Genomic DNA, 25856 nt, shown 5'->3' with positions numbered 1-25856 from the left:
CTATGGATTTAGCACGTTCGAACTATTCTACGCTCCGAAGCGAGCTTATATAAGGGGTAGTTCTAGCCTAAAAGCTGCGGTCGACCACGTGGAGGAGGGGGTAGTTTTTAGTGGCTGAAATTGACATACATAGTTTATGCAAACTCTCTTAAAATTTGTTGCCATCAGGATGAGATGTCTATAATAATCTGATCGTGCTTTAATCGAATATCTCCAGTGTTATGAACAATCATCAATTGATCGTAGATAGCAGAGATTATAGTTTTTTTTTTTTATATTATCGACAATTTTCGTAATCCGACACACACCTACTCTGATATGTATTGGGGATTTAATAGATATTATTAGTGCATTTATTATATCTTGTAAACAATACATTTCAGGTGTCAAAAATTAAGAAGGATTTATGAATATAATCAGGATTATTCAAAAATATATCAGGATTTATAAGTATATCGGGATTTGAAAATAAGGGTTGATTTCCCTAAAAAATTCGGCGCCTTGGTAATTTCATTTTCATTCCACTTTGATCATTTTTTTTTCGATTCTCAGCGATCAGGGCCCTTACTTATTTTACAAACCAAAACAACCTTATGGTAATTAAATTTTATCTTTGATAAAATGGTTGCTTATGGTAATTATTTTCATTTGCCAAGATGATAAATAAACTGGATTTCCGTTAAAGACGATATAAAAACAAATACTTAATTGTACAACAATTTAAATAATTATTAATATAAACATCTATCTAGTATGGTTCACTTTTTTGAGGCATATCGTACATTCATATTAATCATCATAATTATATATAATGAACTATAATCATTCTCATAATTATAATTTTATTTATATTATAAACATATTAAATATAAGGATAAATATTTATAAACAAGGTGGATATATAATTCGTAAAATATGTAAAACTTTCCATTCTTTTCATCATGACATTTTTTTGCCACTTCCTTATAAAATATTTTGCCATGCAACAACCGTTGTCTTAAGGACGTTCATTCATGAGACTTTTTAATAGACAAATAAAAAAAAATTATGATAATATAAAAGTTTAAATGATTTTGAATGATTCAAGAAAGAAAAAATATACTGTTATCGAATTAATTTTATTAAATTTTAAGTTTAAAAAGTTACCAAAAGTAAGGTTACTAAATAAATATAAATCGATATTTCTCAAAAATTAACGTTCTTAAAATTGAACTAAGATAACAGGTTTTCTCAACTTTCAGCAGGTGTTGAATAAATAGATGGATATTTAGAAACTAGAGGTCACTATTTGATCTGGTCATTCTATAGACCAATGCTGTCTGTTTAAGATTTAAGCCTGATGACATATTGACTGCTTGACGTTTTAAGTGATTTTCCCAATACGAAAATTTTTTATTGGCATGCAAAACGCTTTAAAATATTTTGATAAATACTTGACATAGTCTATCATTGAGAATCCACCATTGATTGAGATATTTTATTCCATTGACGCTAAAGTCCCTACCCCCCAGTCGAGCTTTTAGAGTTTCCGAGTTTTAGACGCTGCGTATTAAATCTTTTAATCAAACGTTTAAGATCCAATCAATTCTATGCGTTTTATCGAATAAGGTTAGATATAAACTCGACATAATAAACAAATTGATTCATGGATTCAAATTAAAGATTGTCGAACGATCGTCAATCAAATTCCGTGAATAAATTTTTGCAAAATCATCCAAGATAATAATCAAACACATATTTTATAAAAATGTGTTTATAAAACACTCAGTAAATACAGAATGTTCGGGAACATATTAATTTTATTAATTTCTTTATGCTTGTTTTTTTGCCAAATGTTTTGGATTATTTAAGTTTAAATTTGACTGATGCTTTGCATTTTTGAAACGAAGTTCCTTATTGTCAAGTTACAAATTTGGTGTCACTTTCTAATTAAGCTTAGAGCATTTAGAAATAGATAGTGTCTTTATCGTTGCATTTAATTCATAAATTATCTATCTCACTTTTATAAACTTTTATTAAACTCCGCCCAGTAAATGCCATGATATGTAATAATACACAGCTTATTGTGTTGGGTATATTTAAAAATTTAAAAATGTGAGATAAATAATATGTTAGTTAAATGCAACGATAAAGACATCCTTCTATTTCTAAGTACTCTGTCGTTGGATTTTTTCGTACGTCTTTATGAGCTTATTTAGAAAGTGAAGAGTTAATTACAGAACACCTTGTATGGTACAGGTATATTACTGAATATACCTGTAGGTACATATGCCAATTATATGCGTTCTGTTTATTTTATTATAAATTAACAAATTATTGTGAAAGCGATTAAAAATTGTAGTTGAATCAGTCTATCGGATTTTTATAAAGAATTACAAATGGCTAACGATGAATTACTTGAACTGTACGAGTTGTTGAAATTTTCCAGAAAAATTCGTTTTTTGAAAATATGACGTTTTCTTTAGATTTTGAGGTTATTTTACTATGTTCAGGGTTCGATAGTAGACAAGTAGGTCTCAGTGTTGAGATAAAACCACGTGCAGAAGTTCGTGCGGATCGTTCCGGAACCGGAAAACTCCTTTTCTGTATTTCTTACAATAAAAAAAAACCTACTAAAAAAATTTATAAAATTCTTTATCAAAATCCGGTAGATTTATTCAACTATTGAGGATGTATTTCATAACTTTTTTAATAAAATTCATTAATTATAATTCTATTACCATTTCTTCGTTTATTTTGGAACGAATATGTTTCATTTAATTACTTTCAAGCATTGTTAATTTATTTCTTCATGCCTGCTATTTAATACATAATATACATCGAAAGGTACTTCGTTCCTATCGAGTGCTTACAACACCTCATGTATTTCTTTTACATTTAATGCACTTCAAAGTCAAATAAACCTAATTTTTACACCATTATTTCCTAAGACTATATTTTAATTAATACCCTGTACAATATGTAAGTTATCAATAGAAGTGTTATTAAAAAATATTTCTATCTGATAGATAATAAATGATAATACAGTACTCATTGTCCTCAGTAGATATTAGAGACACTTAATACAACTGATATTTCCAGGTAGTAATGATTAAATATTTATTAAAGTTCAATTACTTATTATTATCAAATCAGCATTGATGTAATATCGATAATTTATAAAAAATATTTATTTTATAAGATTTATAATAAATATATAATAATTGTTTTTGAATAATAAAATAATTTAGTATTAATAATTAATTAATAATAGTTTTATTATTTTTACAGTACAATGGATGGTTTTGGTATAAAATTAGCAATAAATGCATTAAAAACATTAGCATTTATATATGATATTATTACATATCCAATATATTTTATTATACAAAATCCATGGAGACGATTGCGATTATCGAAACGTATTAAGGTTGGTAATTACTACTCAACAACAACAATAATATTATATAATGCATGAATTTTATATTACGAATTACTACAGTGTGACCACGGAATGGAGGAGACAGGAGAAAAATATTTTTTATTATTAATTTTGTCAAGAAAAAGTTGTTCTGGGAAAATATGACGGGCAAATAAGATTGTCATAATCGAACAGCTGAAGAGAAATTAAGAAAAGAAGAAAATTATTGCAATTGTAAGGTATTATTTATTTATTATTTTACATAAAATTTTCATAAAACAAATCTGTTTAAAATTTAAAATATTCTAGACTTGAAAAGAGCTACTGTCTACTTTGTAGTCTGTCCAGTAATTTTTACAGTATGCGTACTGCGACAAACGATTATTTAATTTTTTTTCGTGCCGAAAAAAGTTGATTAAGCCGTATGTGTTTGCTAGTTTTCCGTACGGATTTGCTAGTAGAAAGCCCATAGCTTACCCGCTGGGATTTCTTCCAAGATTGTGGGACCAAGGTTTCGAACCCAATCATTCTGAATGTGCAAATAACATGTATGCAAGTTTCATTGTCCTCCATACAAGCTCTACATGAGGGATCATCAGAGATCCTCATGTTATGGAATGTTCTGTCAAGAGTACCCTAGAAGTTTCAGGCGAAAACAGTCGAATGGCCTAGCTGTGGTTATATACAGTTTGGTCTGTCGTATGCCCTGCGAAAAATCCCAGTAATTAAGATGGACTTGTCGTAACCCATCCTTTGATTTGGTAAATTACGAAACATCCTACAAATCCTACGCCCCTATAAAAGGGGCGTTTGAGATGACTCTTCTTGTGCAAACGAATTCGCTGCTCATTAATCCAGAGTGGCTTTGTACCCAACTCAGTCTATGTTATTCATAGTCAGACTGATCTTCTATGTTATTCATAGACGATTCAGTTCTTCGAATACAAAAAACAGCGTCCTTTTAAAATGTGTAGAAGTTGTTGGGTTGGTCTATATTATAGGTAAATAAATAATCGGCAATTTTGACTCAAAACCTCTGTATCTTAATATCCTTGGGTCGAAATTCCCATCTGTGCAAAGTACTTTGAATTTTGATTTGAAAATTGAACTGAGTATTCAGAATTGTTCAAAATTTTAAACAGATGTGTTATATTTTTTGTAAAATAATAAATAATAAGAATAACATATTTTTCTTGCAATAATTAAAGTTCTTCTTAATTTCTCAAAATTATGTAGTCTAATCTAAGATTTTTAAATGATAATCTTATTTTCTTGATGAGTCAAACAAAGAATGACTTTTCGTGGTGAAAATAATGATGAAAAAAAATTTTCTCCTTGAGAACTGCATTAGTGGAAACATTGTATATAAATTTATTTTAAAAGTGGTGTTGGAATACAATATTATTTTTTTGGTAAAATTGGCTGTATATATATATCAAAGCTATTTTGTGTGCAACTGTGTTTTAATTTTGTGGTGAATTATTAGTGGTTTAGAATCTGTTATTAGAGCAGTATTCATTTTAAATAGAATATTATGATTTAAGAGTGTCAGGTAGCTCCATCTTTTATGTCGGTATACAAACATTGAATAACTTTGACATTTGTCAACTGATTGAGTTGTTTTTGAAACATCAATTCAGCACAATTTTAACCATGAATTTTCATGACGCTGTAAATTGAAAATTGTCATTCAATAGAGTTAACTCAACGTGTATATCGAAAATATCGTGGCCTCCTGAAACACTATTTCTCGTTTAGTGTCCAAATTTGGCAGATCGGGCGAGATCCATTTCACACTCTCTGCCGTCGTTAATAAAAAAAAATTGCCACATTTGGGGAACGGATAATCCAGACTAGATCCATGAAACGTTATTGCATGCCTAAAAGGGAACTGTTTGGGACAAACGCAACAAAAAAGAGCACATCGGGCAATGATTGATGTACCAATGAAATCAGCTTTGTTGTCCGTTTGTCATATTCGTTTTTCTGAGACTTACTAAGATAATTGAAATTTAACCAATAGTTTTCCAAACATGGATGTGTAATTCAAAAGTCAAATTTTTGATTAGTTTGGTTAAGAAAAGTGTGTCAAATGAAAAATTGCAACATTTTTTTAAATGCATCTTTTTAAAATTAAAAAAATAATAAAATTATTTTAATTAAAATTTCTTAAAACTCTGTGTTAAAAAAAAAAAAAATTAATAAAATTTTTATCTAATTTAAAAAATGCACATGCACTTGTCTCACACTCTTTGTGCAATTAAGCCACACCTTGTGCAATGAATAGAATAATTAATAAATATTTTACATACATGTCGATTTTTATCATATTTCTCTTGTCAGATAATAATTCAATTCTACTTAACACAAGACTAAGTGGATGGTGTACTTTTCTAATGTCGGATTTCTAAACCATAGTCAACGATCTTTCCTTCATTGCGATCTTAAATGTTACTTTTTTGGTGGGGAAAAATATTTTAGGTTGCAATTATGGAAATAAATCGTGTGACTATTTTATGTTGGTGTTGGAAAAATTATATTTAATAATTATTATTAAATATATTGTGTATGCATGTTATTATATACAGTATGAATATAAATATTATTATACGTTATTGATTTTACAGCTTTTAATTAAGTTACAAAACTTACGGACGTGATAGAATTATCTCAAAGGAAAAGAACATTCGGAAATTAGTTTGAATGTTTTTTTTTTCTTATTTTAATGAATTCTACCATCTCATAATCTCATTTTATTAATCAAATTATAGTATGAAAGCTGGAACTCAAAAGAAGAGTTTAGCAAGTGTGTAAAATGAATATTAAAATTGATGATGAAATTGGAGATAATTATCGAATTGAATTGTATCATAAAATAAATACCAAAGCAAAGAAACAATCTCGCGTCTTCGACCCAATTAATAATCTGTCATGAGGAGTTTTCAAATACGAATTAATAAGATGAAAACTTGTTAATTTCCATATTGTAAGTTAAATTTGGCACCATAAACAAAAAAGTTGTTGTTAGTTTAAATTGAGAAAACGCTAAGTTTCTTTTATTATAATAGCACTGATGAAAATTGCCAATTCGGTGAATAATTTAAACTTTTGACATTTTATTGTCCAATCAACTAAAGATTTCATCAGTTTCCCAGCGTATTGTTGTAATAACAACGTAAGTTAAGGCTGTTAAACAAGCGTTTAACGTGCCTTTTTCTAAGAACGATTTAGCAATAGCGTGTTAAATAGAAGTGTTTACACGATCGTAAATTTCAACACATGCTACAAATCTATTTTAACTCTATTTTTACTGGTCTCGACTGAATCTTATAGCTTCGTCTGCTTAAAATAGCATCTCTTACTCGGAGGCGTCTTGCCTCTGAGTAACAGGTTGTTCTCATGGAGGACACACATAACTCATTGGTCAAGGTGCTAAGGACCCATTAGCCGCCCTTCTCTTATGTTTTATTATTATTATCAAAGCTCTATTTTAATACTATGTAAGTCTAACAAGCGTATATTCGAAGAAACGTGCATAAAAATCGACATTGATGTCAACAACAGGGTCAAACTATGGCGTATGCCAACAACACCATGACGTAGAGGCGGCAGGTAAAAAAGAACCTCAAATTTTTTTTTTTTTCAAAGAACTTTCGTGTGTAGGTCGCCCCAGGTAGATTTACGAGGCGCTAAAAAAGCTAACTTTAACGTCGATAAGAAAATAACGTTCTTTCATTCAAACGCGTTCTTGAAATAGACTAAAAATTAAGGCTAAACAAAAATATTTTTCAACTAAAATCAACTGAACTTAATTCCACCTAAAAATATATTTTGTTCATTATATTAAAATAACTGAAAATTTACTTTGTTATCGTCTTATAAATTTTAATTTGAAAATTCTTTTTCATGGCGGTATATTAACGGTTGTTGTCCCGGAAACCATATTTCAATTTAAGAATTCCGTTTTGTAAGGTCTCATGTTTTATTTTTATGACTGGTAAGAATTCAATAAAAAAATTGTACGTATAATAATATTTTTATGAATGCTGTATATTTGTATGTGTTTAATAGGGGTTTCTTTTTGCATATACTATTTGCACACTGTGTAAAGTAGAAAAGGATAGTGCTTTCTAGTGATAAGATTATCCTTTCCTTTTTACACCTAGTATAAGAAGTATACGCAAAAAGAACATGGTAATTATAAAATTAAATAAATGTGAATAGATAAAAATAATAAAATAAACGAAAAATATATATATACAGGGTGTACCAATAGCAATAACACGAGAACAAAATAATGGTGAAAATGATTCTAAATATAAAGATGAGACAAAATTAAATATCAATGATCATGTAAATAATAAAATTGATGATAATCAAATATTACAACAAAATAATGCAAAAAAAATAAAGGTATTCCATTCTATTGTAATTAATTATATTTATCATATATTGTATATCCAACACTAGCTTTACTATTTATATAAATAATTAATAATTATACAAAAAATAATTATACATTGAACTGTTTGTTAAATAAAAGTTGCAAAATTAAAATTCCAAATATCCGAAAAAAAGTTACAGCAGACGAATTTGGATTATTTTTTTGCAATTCTAAGGTTATCAAGGTTGTCCTGGAAACTGAGCGAAGAAAATTTTATGATAATCTATGTGTAGCATGTCCTGCGAATAAACGACTAAGCTTTAAAAACGTATTCCTCAAGCAATTTCAAATCGAAATTGTCTCTTATACTTTTTCCAAAGTTCAATTGTTTAATAAGTTAAAAGCGATATTAAATTTCCAATAAATAATAGGTCTTGCTTGGTATTCAAACACGACCGAGATACTCTTTAAAACAGGCTTCAAAAATAGAAGACCGAAAATGAGTTTGAGGCAGCAGAAAGGAAAGAAGAAACTATATCATTCAGAATATTTGCTCTATTCTCAACCATCTTTACAAGTTATTGGTCCATAATTCCTTAGATATTGAATTTTGGAAAAATATTAATAGGTATTTTCAGTTTGAAAATCAAAGAATGCGCGTGGAAGACTGTATAAATTCTCGAATAAGTGTTACATCATAATATGAAAAAACGTTAAATGCCGAAAATCAAAGAAAAATATCAATCTCGTGTCCAACGAGAACTATATTTGCATTGAACTAGAGATAATGGCTTTCGAGCAAATTTTCTGAAAATATGGGAAATATTTTTTCTTGAAGATTAAAACAAAAAGCTCATAAGTACTCAGTTTTCCAGATATTTTTCAGAAGTTGAGAAATTATCTGATATTTATTATATAAATGCAGGAGCTGTCACAGTGCGGAGGAGTAGCTCCTGACCTAAAGTCCGTCGACCTCAAAGCACATTTAAAAAAAAATACTTTTCGAAAAGCAATGCTTCAATATAGAACTTAGTGCTTCAATAATAGTTAGAAGCACAAATATGGAATCTCATTCCAGGACAAACTTTATTACTAACACGTACGAATGCGACTGTTTTAAAACTAAGGTTGCAAATTATTTTGCAACTAATTGTAAACTAAATTTTATCAAACAATTTATTATCGAAATAAAATTTCAAAACTAATAATTCCCGAAAATCACGCGTCCAATTAGTCGCAAAATTTGGGTTAACTAGTTTCCTATTAGTTTGCAAACTAAATTTCAACCGTGTGTGTTGAACCTAAGTGTTCATAAATCAGCTACGATTGCTTCAAATGTTTACCGTTTATAATTGTTGTTTAAACCCAAATACAATTTTAATATATTTTTTTAGGCAATACCAATAACAAATGACACAACCAGTGTAACATACAGATCAGTAATGAGCCCGAAAGATGTACATATTAGTTTAGTACAGAATAAAATTGATACAATGGATAAAATGTTCAATATGATTGTTCAAAAGTATGGTAAAAGGAAATGTTTAGGTACACGGAAAATATTAAATGAAGAAGATGAAATACAACCAAACGGGCGTGTATTCAAAAAATATAATATGGGTGAATATCAATGGAAAACATATAACGAAGTAAATAGTTTGGCTACACAATTTGGTTTTGGTTTAAATGATATTGGATGCCAATCAAAAAAAGGTATTATTATAGTTTTTTTTTTTTTTTTTTTAATAAAATTATAGCTTGTTTATAATTTTGTGTCTGCTCGCGTATCACGCCAAAAGCTATTAAAGAATCATTATTTATTGACTTTACGACCACTAATCCACTTGAATCCAAATCCGATAAAAAGCTAAAACATATAATTGTGTCTTTTCTCGAACTGTATAGGAAATTTGTATTATAGACATGTAAAAACATGGTGGCCACATTACTACCGGAAAAGTCAGGGAATTTTATTAGTTTCGTAACAAAGTTCTAAAAAATTCTTTCTGTACGAATTATTTAAAAAAAGGTGCGTGTGATTGTCCTTCGAAATATCCTAGAGTTCTCATTTATTATCTTCGATAATATTTATATCTTGTACAATCAATAAAATTTCATAAAAAATATGTCTCATCGGGTTATCAGATGGGTGAAGGTCGACTTTATGCCGTCTCCTGTACTATAATTTGGTCAGGAAGTTTTTTAATTATTCAACTGGAAAACCTGGATAAGTCAGGGAATATTATTTTAGAAAAACAGTAGCCACCATTTTAAAGATACATATTTTCTAATAAATATGTTCATAAAAAAAATCAATTTTTTTTACATTTTTATCATATAGGTACTTAATAGGATTGCAAATTTCAGATTATTTTTAATTATAAATAATCCAAGCTAAAAAATAATTACGATTTTTTAAATTTTCCGCTAAATTATTTACATTATTTATTACAATTGATATAAAATAATTGTAATCTACAAAACTAATTGCCACTGACTTTTTAATGGAATTTCTACGTATTTTAAAAAAATTTTTAACATATCAGGATTTGAGGCTATTCGATAAAATAGATTATCTTTTTTTCGAATAATGTTTACAGCTTTTGTAAATTGTTTACGAGTGTGTCTATAATCAAACTTTCTCACATGTGATTTCAAATCGAGTCTGTTTCACTTAGTTTCTAGGCTAAGCTAGCCTGTAAAAAAAGTACACGGGATTGCTAAATAAATAAATCGCTTTCAAACATCGTAGTTACATTTTGACGCTATAAATTTACGACAGCTTTTTTTCAAGTTATTGAAGTATTCTTCGTAGACGACCTGAACTTTAGGAATAGTCTTGACTCCTTTAGCGAATTAGATTTATGACCAGAGTCTCAGCCAGCGAAAATGGTAATATATTTTTAGTAACAGAAAATAAAATTGGAAGTAAAATATTTTCAAAACCCTGACACCGTTGAGGTGTACTGATTTGGGAATTTGGTAAATAAAATGATTAACAAAGCGCTTTTTTAGAAACAGTATTTAAGAATAAAGCTGCTCCCAACTTAAATAAAATTTTTGCCCAAATGTATGTTTCAATTTAAAAGGTTCTTTTGATTGTTTTAGGTGTTGCTATTTTTGCTGAAACGCGTGCCGAATGGATGATTGCTGCACAAGCGCTTTTTAAACAAAACATACCACTATGTACAATTTATGCTACGCTAGGAGATGAAGGTATTATTCATGCTTTAAATGAAACCGAAGTCGAAGTTGTTATAACATCATACGATCTATTAAATAAAATCAAGGTCATCTATAAAGATTGTAAATTTTTAAAAACAATTATTTATATGGAGGATCAATTAAAGGAACCGAATTTAGAACAATTATTTTCAACAAACAACAATAAACAATTAAATGTTTATAAATTTAGTGACATTATAGCAAAAGGTGTAAAACATACTGGTCTAGCTACACATGATTCAACACCAAACTCAAATGATTTAGCTATTATTATGTATACATCTGGATCGACGGGTACACCAAAAGGTGTTATGATAACACATCGTAATTTAATCGCAACATTGAAAGGTTTTTGTGATTATGTGGATATCTATCCAGATGATATTTTAATTGGCTTCTTACCATTGGCACATGTTTTTGAATTATTAGCGGAACATGTGTGCTTATTGACTGGTATACAAATTGGTTATTCGTCAGCGTTAACGATGATTGATACTGCTTCCAAAATTAAGAAAGGTACAAAAGGTGATGCTACGGTGTTGAAACCAACGTGTATGACAGCGGTGCCATTAATTTTAGATCGTGTATCAAAAGGTAAGATATGCTGTTTTTTTTGTTCAACTTTTTTTTTCAATCATAAATAAATTTATGATTTTTTCGATTTTATCGATACTTGATTATTAGAGTTTTTACAGCATACTTAAAAAGCTACCTACATATTTCAAAAATTTTGTTATCGTTGTTTTTATTAACATATCTGTTTTATGAAAAGGACCAAGAGGACTTAAAAAACTACTGAGTGCTAGTGGTCTTTGAAAAACTGGAAATGTCCACAATTTTTATTTTTGTGCTTGAAAACCTGTAAATGTCCTTGATCCGCATCCTTAAAAATGTGTATTTTTATACTTAAAAACGAGTATGTTGGATTTTTCGTCTTTTTTATTTCGAGCTAATAGATCTCGAATACGCACCGCGGAGAAATCATATCCTAAACAAGGAGAAATAATATCTTAAACAAGTAGAAATCATATCCTAAACAAATTTAAAGGTATCTTTTTATAGGAAAATTTTATCATAATTTTTCTATTTTGTTTACAGGGATCCAAGATAAAGTCAACAAAGGTTCAATGTTAACAAAAATCTTATTTAAATTCGCCTATGATTACAAATTATATTGGTTAGATCATGGAATGACAACACCATTTTTAGATCAAATAATATTTAAAAAAATTAAACAATTACTAGGTGGTCGTATACGATTAATATTAGTTGGTGGAGCTCCTCTATCACCTGACACACATCAACAAACAAAAGTATGCTTATGCGAGCATGTCATCCAAGGATATGGTCTTACAGAAACCACATCAATGGCGACTGTGTTCGATTACCATGACCTATCATATGGACGTGTTGGCGGGCCAACAACAATGACTGATGTTCGATTAATTAATTGGGATGAAGGTAATTACCGTGTAACGGATAAACCATATCCACGTGGGGAATTGATCATCGGCGGTGATAATATAACGTTAGGATATTTTAAATTAAATGATAAAACACTTGAAGAGTATTTCGAAGAGAATGATAAACGTTGGTTTAAAACTGGTGATATTGGTGAAATACATCCAGATGGTGTTGTGAAAATCATTGATCGTAAAAAAGACTTAGTGAAATTACAAGCTGGTGAATATGTATCGTTAGGTAAAGTTGAAGCGGAATTGAATACACATCCATTGGTTGATAATATTTGTGTGTATGGTGATTCATCAAAACAATTTACAATTGCATTTATTGTACCAAATCAAAAACAATTAGAAGATTTTGCTGTTAAGAAATTAAATTTAGATGTATGTAAGTTAACACAACAACATCAACAGAATAATACGGATACAACGAATACAAATTCATTATCGGGTGATTCAAATACACAAACGTTTGAAATGTTATGTAAAAATAAACAAGTTGAACAAGCTATTATTAAGGAATTAGTGGAATATGGTAAAAAATGTAAGTATTCTTTTTTTTCTACAACTTAAACAAATTCTTTGACGACGTGACTTGAATGCGTTTTAAGATGTGGAGGAAACCACGATTTCTAAAATTCTTCTATCTATGTCTTACAAAGTTCAAAATTATTTATTATCAACATCAGTTTACAAAGTTGGAATACAATATTTCTTAAAATATGTAGTGCCTAGCCTAAACTTTACCTATAATGCATCATATTATTAAATAAATAAATTGAAATATATTTACATTTTGCATCATTTCTTAAATGGAAAATTCTTATATAAAAACTTTGAAATATATTTAAAAACTTAACCTAAATTGGACGGAGCCGTCCCTAAAAGTAGGCTTTAAAGAAAAATAGGGCCGTAGCCAGGCTGTGTATTCAGATCAGGCTCAGGAAAAATCATAGTAGGCTATATCCTCCACTATTATATATAGGTACATACTTAGAGTTCCTTAAGGTTGTTGGTAGGTTATACATAAAAATGAAAAACCTTGACACGGTAACTAATTTTTGAATATATTTTAATGATTTTCGAAAAAATATGATAATAAAAGCTGTAACTGTTGGTTCTTCTGCTGATAGACTGCTGATACAATTTTCTCAATGTTAGATCAATACTTAAAGCTTTTGTTCGTTTTTTATTCGTGTGCTAGAAGGATCAAAAAGGCCATTTTTGCCGCACATAGAAAGCCGCTCTGACTGTCGCTAGTAAATCGGTGAATGCAGCTCGAAACGTTTCGGTGAATGCAGCTCGATGTTGAAAAATTATATCGAAGACAGATAAATCAGGACTTCTCATTCTTCTGTGTTTGTATAAATCTGTTAACCAGTGTTATTTCTTCTGATGATGTAAGTTGTATACCCTAAATTTGCAAATAATTTACTTTTCCTAAATCAAGGTTTTCGTCTCGTCACTAGTAATTGCAGTTAGAAGCTTATAGTTTTCTAAAAATCTTATTTTCATTTCGTTCAAGTTTCGTGATAAAGTGCTTCATAATATATTGTTCTGAAATGCTCTTCGGTTTCCTCCACGTCATCTTTAAAGATTTTAGAAATTTCGAAATCCTTAGTAAGCATAACAGGCTCTACATTTTCCAGTACGCTTTGGCTACGGGCTTGTTCATTTCCTAAGAGGAGCTTAGGTTATCGACAATCTATTGAACTCGCCTAGTAGCAATGGTCATAAAAAATATGTGGTCACAAATGCATAAATATGTTCAGATAATGGACTTTTTTTTTATCTAAATTCCATCATAACTCGATTTTGTATTCAAATCTTCCCAGAATTATAAATTCATTTCCCAACATATAAATTCATTTCCCAACAAAAAATTAAACTAATTACATTAATTGTTGTTATAGGTAAATTAGAGAAATTTGAAGTGCCTGCAGCAATAAAATTATGTACAGAAGTATGGACACCAGATATGGGATTATTAACAGCCGCATTTAAATTAAAACGTAAAAATATACAAGAATATTATCAAAATGATATTAATAAAATGTATTTACAATCTTCAATATCATTATAACATCATCATCGTCATTCTCTTAATTAATTATAATTAATTTATATATAATATATAAAAATAAATTAATTTTTAAAATGAAATTATTACAAATTTATACATACATCACAGGTATATATTTGTATATTTTATTTTTTTAGATAATTTATTATTTATATTATATAATATGTTGTAATTATTATTATTATTAATTATTTATTTTTTTAATTATTAATAATAATAATATAATATAAAAATAAAATAAATATGTGTAAATATTTATAAATATTATTAATTTGATTAATTAATTTTTAATTAATATTTAATTAGTTATATATTATTTAAATAATTTTGTTTATATATCATTCATTATTATATTTTTAAAATAAAATTAAAAAGATCATTTATTATAAAAATTGTAAATTGGATTTATATCAAATCCAAAATCAATTTCAAATTGTTATTGCATTTTAAATTTAATATTATTTTTTTTATTTGTTTATAATTGTTTTTATTTTTTATTCATTTATATTTTGTGAATTATATTCATCCATGTTTTAAGTTACATCAATCAACAACAAATACTTAATATTTACAATAGACTTTTTATAATTCGATCGTGCAAGAAAGAAAATTGGTCGAAAAATATGTGTAACATCTTACGTCGTTGTTACCTAATATTCCGCTCTATTTTTAATCGCTGCTTGTAAACATAGTACTCGTTTTATATTGTATTCTGCAAGAAAAAGATAGGTTATCAATATGTGGGAGTGCTTTCTAAATTTATAGAAAGAGCACCACAGACTAAGCTCTCGGTATACGATATTTGGAGAAGTGTGCACTATTCAATTTACCAAATTATCATAATATTACCGAGACTCTAGATGTTTCTCATAATTTGCGACTATGTAAGAAGACTGTCTCATTATTTTGCTAATCTGCCGATTTAATTATTGAGAGTCGAATTGTAATTAAAAACGATATTTATTGAATACATATTTTGAAAAGCAATCTTGTATATTTGGATTTATTCATTTCTACATCCCGTTTTCGAAGAAAATAATCTTCCAGCTAGTAAATTTTCTTCAATTTTATCCAGCTTCGCGAAAATTTAATCTCGAGCGTATAATTTTGTGGTTGTTCTCTCCGTGAACGGAATGTAGAACGTTTATTAAAAAAAAAACTTTGTAAAAGTTATAATTTATTAATTTAAATAGATAAACATTTTGTGCTCAAAAGTAACAAGTTCGTTAATATCGCTATGATCCTATTTTCAGATGTTTATATTATTTTTATTTGATACAGCGTGTCACAAAGAAAAGTACGTAAACTTTATTTGCATGATCTATGATTGCCTACTTGGCTAAATGCCTAAATGAATCACAATCATATTAAATCGATACTTAATCCGAAAAATTCATAGGGATTTTAATCTAAAAATAATCTATATCAATTGAGATTTTTTTAAATGACAATTTTTGGCTATTCTGAGAGTTTTCATTCTCTTTTTACTACGATATATAATGAATTAACGAATGTATTTTTATATACTTTAGGACGATACGGGTTCTTAAAAAAAATCTTATGTCATTTATCAAGCATTTTTAGTTTTATGTTATTATATTAACGGAAAAAATAATTCCAAATTGTTAAATTTCGAAGTAAATTTGAATGAAAATTATCGAAGTAGGCTATGAATTATGAAGAAAGTCTAGTAATTGATATGGGAGACTGTCAGATCGGAGTCAGACTGATTTTGTGAGATAAATACTGAAAAATGAGAAAGGAACCTAGGGAAATTATTTTACAAGTGCAATCATTTTTGAATTGTTTTTTTACAGCTAATAATACAAAGAATGTGTTTTTTTTTCTTTAAATAATAGAGTTTTGTAATAATTTATACGTTAACATCCTTGGGTTCCTCTTGATCAAGAAGTCCCGACACCACACTACAGCAAAACTACTCACATCCTATAAATCTATTAACATTCTAAAAATTCAGGATGGTTTCGGTAAGGTTGAAGAGCTTAGCCGGCCGAGAGTGTCGATACTTACAAGAAAGGCTGAGACACATTGGGAGTGAACTTAATATGGCCCTCATTTGGATCTCAATTTTAAATCGTCTCCGTTATTTAAAAGAATTTCGCTAACATGAAATTTCCTCTTCGTTATTGGAAACAAAATCGCATTTAATTCGTTTCACAAAGCATTCTAATTATTTTTCGTTAATAAAGTTTACGTATTTTGATTACCAGGATACATTTTTTATATAAATAATTATTTATAAATTTATATATAAATATATATTTTTAAAAAAAGTTGTAAAACATTTAAATAAAAAATATAACATGGTGCTCATTGTAATGTAATGTAATGTAATTAAAAAAAAATTGATTATGTGTAGGTTATTAATGAATTTAATTAATTTTTAAATAAAACATTCTCATTTATATTTAAATAAATAAAATAAATAAGCATTTGTATAAAATAAATATATTGATTATATATTAATTAAAATAAATATGATTACTATCAAAATATAAAACAAACATCACACAAATAAATTTGTAATGCAATATTAATTTTATTACAATTAATTATTGTTATTATTGTTGTTTAATTAACGTGGTTTGTTCAACAGAAAATTTGAAATAGTATTCCTTCATTCGCCATAAAAGACTAGCCGACCCGTGTGAAATTCCGCAGCTATTCTCAAATTTAAGAGAAGCGGTACATTTTTAGGCCATGGGTCTATTCTTCGTAATTAGCCGGCACGATAAGCTTTTAAACGAGGGATAAATCATGGAATTTGAAAAAGGAATAACTAAGGAATACAGGCTATAGAAATAATATATAAGATTTATATTTAAAATCCAGTTCATATGAAGACCACATAAGAAGTACTTGGCCCATAAAAGAATTGCTACAAATTGGATCGATAAAAATTTGTTGTCTCTAACTCTGAAAAAAAATCAATACATAAGGTATTTGTTTACCCCAAAAGTTCAAAAATCGGTTTTATTTGATGATTTGAAGCATGATTTTTTGTGAGCTATCATGCCCAATTTCATGCGAAGAGCGGTTTCTCGGATCGATTTCGGGAAAAAGCGAGATAATTTCTTCTTTTTTTTCCTGGCCGATTACAAAAAACAAAACGGATTAAAGTAAAATGTTAAATTTTTTCTTTCGATTTAAATAAAAATCAATATTTAGGGTAATAAGGGTCCAAAATCGAAATCATTTGGCCATTCAACGTAGTGATAGCAAGAAGGCAATTACATAATAATAACAATGATTTATTGTATGTTTTCATGTATAAAAAATGGATTATATGAAAAGAAAATGATCAAGAAGATAATTTTAAGATCAATGGATCAAACAAATGAAAAGCATTTTTTATTATCAGGCCACATCAAATAAAGAAAAATGGTCTAACATAGAGTACAGTAAATGATGTTAAAAAAGTCGGCTAATTTAGGAAAAAGAAATAAATAGCTCCTTTTTTTGCTTAAACCTGATAGAATGTGTTTCTCAGGTATCAAATATAATTCGTAAACCAAGAGTTAGTTGCACAATTGTTTCTATTTGTTAATTTATAAATTAAATGAAACGATTTATAGATTGACTTAAAAATTAATAAATAGGCAACTTAAATTACGTATATTTGAGTGTCTAATAACCGACAAATTATTATAGATGTATAACATATACGTAATACAAGTTGCCTATTTAATAATTTTTTGTAGTTAATTTGTTACATGGATTGTTTCATTTAATTAACAATTTATTATTTATTAACAAATAGAAACATTTGCGAAACTTACTCATGGTTTACGAATGATAATTGACAACTAAGAAACACTTTCCACCTGGTTTTAGCAAAAAGAGAGCGTTTTATTTCTTTTTCCTTAATTTCTTACATCTTTGACTGTACTAGAAGTGTCACAAGGAATTAAAGGACGGAAAAAATGGATGTGCGAATGAAAAATGGTCGTATGTACGTATGTATGAATATATTTATGTAATAAATATTTTTGTAGAATAATAGCTAGCAATCAATGGTGGGATTATTATTAATATGTTTTTTTTCTTTGGTTTATTTTATTTTATTTTTTTTTAATCATTGAAGTGAATTGTAATAAATTTAAATGGGAGTAATTAATTAATAGTACCTATTTAAATAAAAAAAATTAAATTAAAAGAATGCCATTATAAATATTTGAAATTATAAAATGTGAATAAATAAAAAAAAAAAACATTTTATTATTGGCTGTAATGTAAATAAATAAATTTAAAATATACTGATTATTATGTTTATTATTTTTATATTTAGAGATGATCCAACCTTTGAAATAATTTTTATTCTTTCAAAATTTCCATTCTTTTTCCAATATTATGCAAACAAATAAAAATTTATTAAAAAATAAACTACCAAACTACTGATAAACTTGAGCTTATTATCAGTTATGAATCCGAGTTGACTTTTGAAGGTCGAAGTCAAATTTTAGATCTTTTTACGATATTTCTGTATCTTGTAAAAGTTATCAAAAAACCACCTCGAGTTTTATATTGACAAGAGATAGAAGAACAAGGGTAATACAGAAAGTTATTTATCATAAAAAAAAACAAACATTTTTATACGAAACCTTTTTACGTATATCGAATATATTAAACTGAAATTTTCTTCTATCTCTCATCAGTAACGAGCCCAAAGTAACTTATACAGAATGTCCGATTTACACCTAGGCATATAAATATCACAAGTATGACAGAGTTGCATATAAATAAGAAGTAATATAGGTATTATATGAAATTGCAAAAGTGACTTGTATCGTGGCCTATCTGTTGCACTTCATATATTCAACTAACAAACTCCCACTCTCCAAACGTTTTACAACTATCTCAACGCATATCGAAGCTTCAACACATGCATATAATACCTCTCACTTAGATACATTGCTTAATGCATGTTTTCTGTCATACTCGTGATATTTATATGCCTAGATGTAAATCGAACATTCTGTATATGGCTTAAAAGGTGAAAGTTCAGTCATAGTGTCGACTATCTTGTACATTATTTATTCCTTACTAACTACGGAAAAAATATATAACGGATGCTAAATTAACAGGATGTGCAGACGCTTTTTTATAATGTGCATTTTCTGCTGTACAAGTTTAATGTGTGTGAGCTAGTTGTTTATCTTCATTCTTTTCATCATCCTTAATCATCACTTCTCAAAAGTATCAGGAACAGGATATTAATTTCAGGTTAAATAAAGAAGACAACCGACTTCAAAAAAACTATTTGGCAGACCCTACTTAATTTTTGCTTAGCTTTTTCTTTTATCACAGCCAGATCTTTAATAAAAAATTTACGCAAGGATTCGAAGTGAATCCTTCCAATTTGGCTTATCTCACGTCGATACAGTGACAATCTATATATTAGATATATTTAGTGGTTGAAAAATAAACATTATTTAATGTGTGTTTTAATGCCTATATGTACAGATCATGGAGGTTAGAGAGAAGGAGAACGATCGCTGTAAGAAATAGTTTCCCAGAAATACGGACAAAATAAGTGAGGCGCTGCGATCGCTAAGTTGTCTCAATAAAAGTGGACTGTTGTTAATTTTTTACATTATGCAACTAACTTCATCTACTTATACTCATAAACAGCTAGCTCCGCAGATACTACTTACCGACGAATTTTCAGGGACAGGCGTGCTAATGCTCTAGCGCGTAGCGATCGCTCTCCTTCTCTCTAACCTCCATGGTACAGATATATGTTGCAATTTTACTGTCCGCATTACTAATTCATCTCGTTTTATACTGTTCTTGAATTTTCGACACAGACGTCAGATATATAAAGACTGACACACATTCAAATGTCTCAGTGTGTGTATAAGTCTGTGAAGACTAAAACACCTCCGTATACATAACACTCTTATAAGGATTTTTGTTCTTGCCATAGTTTGGTCATGAATGTTAATATAACTAATTGCCATGACAGCAATTTTAACTTTTGAATCGTTAATAGAAGTAATACATTATAACACCAAATATCTCTGTAAATAAATGAATGTTTTTGTCGAAGTTTAACAAATTACAGTTGGTAAAATAAAAAGTAACTAAATTGCTCGTGCTTATCATAGTACAACACATTTACATTTTACATAACTGATATGAGTCAGTGTCAACCTGTATATGTATAATACAATGACTTTATTATTGTATTCTTTTGTTGACAATATTAATTGAACGACTCACAGCTGATATCTGTCATTATTTTAATATTTTTTGATAATAATATTATTAAATTTATAATATTATTTTAAAATACAAATTTATTAAAAATATATGGAATCAAATATTATCAAATACAATATATATTTATTATTTAAATGGCCTTGTAAATATTTTATATTAGAATATAATATTTAAAAATATTATTGCGTTATAATATTTAGTGTTATATAGTTTTATATTTTTTAATGTATTCAATATAAATAATTCATATAAATCGATTTGTATAAAAAAAAAACAATAAAAGAAGAACATGGATTGTATGTTTGAAGCATATTTAACACATGAAAGTGTTAACTTTGAACCTGATGATATTCCACAAACAAGTGAACCTGTATGGATATTAGGAAAAAAATATAATGCAACACAAGGTATTATAATATTTATTAAAATTGTGAATATTATTATTTATTATTCATGGCAATCTGTTTGAACATGACAAAATGAACAACAATAAAAACTTTTTTAAATTTTAAAAGCCCAAGTTTTAAAAAATAATGTGAATAAAGCCATAAAACTAAACATGTAAAAAAAAAGTAAAGTATTTGGATAATTTACTACATGTAATGAAGTGCCTATAGCGGCAGTTTTAGGGGGTGACCAAATTTTAGATTTAGAAGGTTACAATAATGTAGATAAGCGCCTCTCGATGAATTACGGAACCTAAATATGGAGCCATGATACATGGGGTAAATTTCTAGGGTCTGTTACGGGTTACAAATTCTTAAATTCGGCATTGACCAAAACCATGGATTGATATTTTAAAATAGAAATTTTATTCGAGAACAATGATTGGTTTATAGATGCGTTGGATTAGGAATTAGGATAAAAATCGAATCCCTTACATATATTTTTAATGAAATTAATTCCTGTTTTATGATTAAATTTGTATTCAATTGAGTTCTAATAAATTTCAGCATTAAAGCTTGCTGTAGAAATAGTAATATTCACATTTTGAGTTAAATAAACTGATTATTTATTAAATTGATACATCTATTTCTATTTCTATACTATTTCTCAAGGGTTAATTAGTTCAAATTTAAAAATGCAACTAGGTCAAATAATATTAAAATCAATAAAAAAAAAAACACCGTAGCAAAGGCCATTTAAGTGTTAAGACACTAAATTTTTTATTACACACTTTTTGATGTAGCTACAAAAAATAGTAATAATTTTACTTATATTCATGTTTTTATTGTTTTAATCAGATATTTGAACAATTAACCAATAGATTTTTACATTTAAAAAACTAACAAATAAATAACAATAACTGACAGTTTTTGGAATTCAATCCTATTAAACAATTTTGTGCGTTTGTCTGAACCATAGTACAATTAGACAAGGTATGTTCGTGAGTGCTTGCTCAGTCCAGCCGAGCATTTAGTTCGAACGCAAATGAATAGAAGTTTTTTTTTCGATTCATTTCCATTTGTTCCCATTCAAAATTATGACTGAATTTCAATTAGGCATCGGAAACTGAATTTCCGATCTATTCCGATTGATGTCCGATTCTTGACTATATGAATACAGTCCTACAATTCATAACAATTTATAGATGTCCGATTCTTGACTATAGGAATACACTCCTACAATTCATAACAATTTATAGCTTAAAGTCTTAAACCATATTTTGATAATAATAAATAAATAAATGTAATTGTTTTTTAGAATTAGAGATAATTAGAAGAGATATATTATCAAAATTATGGTTTACATATCGTAAAGGTTTTGTACCAATTGGTGGTTGTGATGGTCTTACTTCAGACAAAGGATGGGGTTGTATGTTACGTTGTGGTCAAATGGTTCTTGCACAAGCATTAATTACATTACATTTAAGTAAAAATTGGTTTTGGACACCTGAAACACGTGATGCTACTTATTTACAAATCTTAAGTAAATTTGAAGATCGACGTCAAGCACCATATTCAATTCATCAAATTGCACAAATGGGTAAATCAGAAGGTAAAGATATTGGACAATGGTTTGGACCAAATACTGTTGCACAAGTTCTTAAGTAAGTTTAGTGTATGTTATATATTTTTTAATTATTTCAAATTTGATGGTTGTGTTTGTTTTTAGAAAATTAGTCAAATATGATGATTGGAGTTGTATTGAAATTCATGTTGCCTTAGATAATACAATTATTATTGAAGATATTAGTGAGTACTGTTTTTTTATCATTATATTTAGGGGATTATAAATTTTTAGATTCCGTTATTTTAGTTTCATATTGTGACTGTTAAATTTCCCTGTAACTAACATTGTCTTACGCCTTTCACCTCTGTATAACTCTAAACTCTGTGAGAAAATCAATTTCTGTAAATGGTATTCTGATAAAAAGGCCCCCGGGAAAAAACAAATTGGGGAAGTCAATCAAAAAATTGTGGAAATGCAAAGCAAAATAAACAGTATTTTGTCAATCAAAAAGTTTTTATTCACATCTTATACTAACTTGTAGAAACAGTCATGATACTCATAAAAAAGGTTCATATTCTTAATAAAGGTTTACCTGGTGTTATAATACCACTCTCCGAGGTTACTAACACTGTTAATGTTATAAACATTTATTTAACGAACTCTACTTATGTTCTTATATGGGTAACAACTTACTTATGTGCTTAGATTTAGATACATATTTGACGTATATCAATTAAAGTGAAGTTTGAAGTAATTGATATAGCACATTTAGAAGTATTATTCGATTCATTGATGTTCGCAATCAATTTTTAATGCTCTTCAGTTTTGAGAAAGATCTCTCGCCACTACAATTCATCACCATCATCGATAAGTATATATACGTAGCACAATTTCTGCATTGCAGAAAATAGATTGGGCTTTATTTTGCAAAATTATTCGATACTTTGAATGTGACATTAAAATCCCATGACAACGATCTCGCCATGCAATCTTTCAGTTAAAAAAAAATTGGTTTCTGTCGGATTAAAAAGTGAATCGACAAGCGTATAAGAAAATTTTCTGATTTTTTCGAATTGGAACCCCGAACCCGCTGACCTTGTCTTAAATCTGACTCTACTTGAGAATATCTCTTTATCAGTAGGTAAAGACATCTCCTGTCGAAGATGCTATTATAAGCAGATGAAAAAAGATGGAAAGACTTCGGAAGCCAGAGGCAATGCAGCAAATCATTTATCAACCTAGATTGTTTCAGGGATTGATTTTCGAACACAACTTTCTATACCTGCCTAATACTAATTTCTAAACTGTATCCCTATATATTATGAATGTGAAAATGTGTTTATTTGTTTTGTTACGCTTTCAAGCAAAAACTACTCCATAGATTTAATGAAACTTAATAAGATATGAACAATAAGGATTTAGGAAAAAATAGACCGAAAAAAATTTCTGTAATAGTGTCCCATTTTCGAATGCAGCGGCTAAAACATCAGAACTCAATCAACTCCTTCACTCAGCTATGAACATCAATTTAAAGCATAAATTAAAGATTTCTGTAAAAAGGATGAACGAAATACAATTCATCCCCATCTGTTCAACCAGGGTTTTCTGATATACTCAATGCATTATGAGTATTTTAAAACTGTACATATACTTTTATCTGTTTTAAACTATCCCTATCCCTATTTCGAGTGTTATGGAAGGGGGAAAAGTGGAAGCATGTGAGGTGAAGGTTATAAAACGCGGTGGTCTTTACTTTTAAAACCAAAGAACCTGGCGGTTATTATGGAAGTGCAAAAATAATATGATTTTTTTATTTATTTTCTAGAACAATTATGTAATAAAACTACAACACGAAGCAAAACAACATCAGACAATGAAACAACAACAAATAAAGAATGGAAACCATTATTATTAATAATACCATTACGTTTAGGTTTATCAGAAATCAATAAAATTTACATCGATAGTTTAAAACAATGTTTTGAATTTGAACAATCATTAGGTGTTATAGGTGGTAAACCAAATTTAGCATTATATTTTATTGGCTATGTGGGTGATGATGTTATCTACTTAGATCCACATACAACACAAAAATATGCATTAGTTGAAAATAAATTAACGGATGAACAATGTTTAAATGATTTAACATATCATTGTAAATATGCAAATCGTATACCAATTATATCAATTGATCCATCAATAGCAATTGCATTCTTTTGTGCAACAGAATTTGAATTTGATACGTTATGTACACGAATACAAAATGAATTAATTGTATCGGATAAACAACCATTATTTGAATTATCTGAAACAAAACCAAAACAATGGTATCATTTTGATGAGACAGCAACAACAATTGTATCAACAGGTACAACAAGTAGTACAGCAACAACAAATTTATTTAATACCGATCAATTTTTAATTGAACATCAAGATTTTAGTAATTCTGATGATGATTTTGAAATTATTGGATAATTCTTTTAATATAGAAGTCAATTAGACATTTTGTATTTAAATTTGATTGAAGAAAATAATTAAGTTTTGTTTTCATACAACGATAGAATTCTATATTTTTCAAGAATAATTAAAGAAATTTTGGCATTAGAACTGTAAATATGTAGGTAATTCCCTCTTTTATATCTGTTGTTCGCTTATTTTTATAATAATGCAAAGACTTAAGGACGTACATGCGTGAACCTGTTTTGCTATGTGCGTTCATAGGGAAACAGTATGTAAATTTTAAAGAATTTTAAATTAGTAGAAAAAAGAAATTTTTTTTGAAATTCTATTAAAAGTTTAAATAATAGTTAACTGGTAAAAGTTTCAAGTATGGTTATCGATATAATTTTTGAAAAATATCGATTTATATTTTCCATTTAGTCTCATGTTAAACCTTACTTTTAGTCACTTTTTAAACTTAAAATTTAATGAAATTAATTCGATAACAGGATATTTTTCCTGTTTTAAATCATAGAAAATCATTTAAACTATCGCTTTATCATATTGTTTATAATTTCTCTACTAATATCGTTGACGCATGAACGTCCTTAAATAACACAGCACATGTTGGGTTGATTCTGTCCCATCGCATTGTCCACTGTAGTT

The 25856-nt window shown here is 28.1% G+C and overlaps 2 protein-coding genes across 4 annotated transcripts; both read left to right on the top strand.

Annotated features, from left to right (window-relative positions):
- The first annotated feature begins 3274 nt into the window (after nucleotides 1-3274).
- Nucleotides 3275-14574, top strand: LOC123303016 (long-chain-fatty-acid--CoA ligase 4). Of its 3 annotated transcripts, none has more exons than XM_044886129.1 (6): nucleotides 3275-3409; nucleotides 9179-9497; nucleotides 10893-11603; nucleotides 12108-12858; nucleotides 12937-13016; nucleotides 14386-14574. In XM_044886129.1, exons 1-6 carry the CDS (start codon nucleotides 3275-3277, stop codon nucleotides 14553-14555), a joined length of 2166 nt encoding a protein of 721 aa, XP_044742064.1. In that variant the 3' UTR covers nucleotides 14556-14574. The 3 variants fall into 3 exon arrangements, with proteins under 3 accessions (XP_044742064.1, XP_044742048.1, XP_044742056.1); XM_044886113.1 differs by adding an exon at nucleotides 7664-7813 and having other exon boundaries at nucleotides 12108-13016; XM_044886121.1 differs by having other exon boundaries at nucleotides 12108-13016.
- A 6483-nt stretch (nucleotides 14575-21057) lies between these two features.
- LOC123296751 (cysteine protease ATG4B) lies at nucleotides 21058-25490 on the top strand. Its single transcript, XM_044878394.1, has 4 exons — nucleotides 21058-21205; nucleotides 22503-22848; nucleotides 22914-22993; nucleotides 24577-25490. The coding sequence occupies exons 1-4, from the start codon at nucleotides 21088-21090 to the stop codon at nucleotides 25224-25226; spliced, it is 1194 nt and encodes a 397-aa protein (XP_044734329.1). The 5' UTR covers nucleotides 21058-21087; the 3' UTR covers nucleotides 25227-25490.
- The last annotated feature ends 366 nt before the right edge of the window (nucleotides 25491-25856 follow it).

The sequence above is a fragment of the Chrysoperla carnea genome, chromosome 1, assembly GCF_905475395.1.
Source record: "Chrysoperla carnea chromosome 1, inChrCarn1.1, whole genome shotgun sequence".
NCBI lineage: Eukaryota > Metazoa > Arthropoda > Insecta > Neuroptera > Chrysopidae > Chrysoperla > Chrysoperla carnea.
The sequence above is the reverse complement of the archived record's forward strand: the minus strand, read 5'-3'. Positions and strand labels throughout refer to the sequence as shown.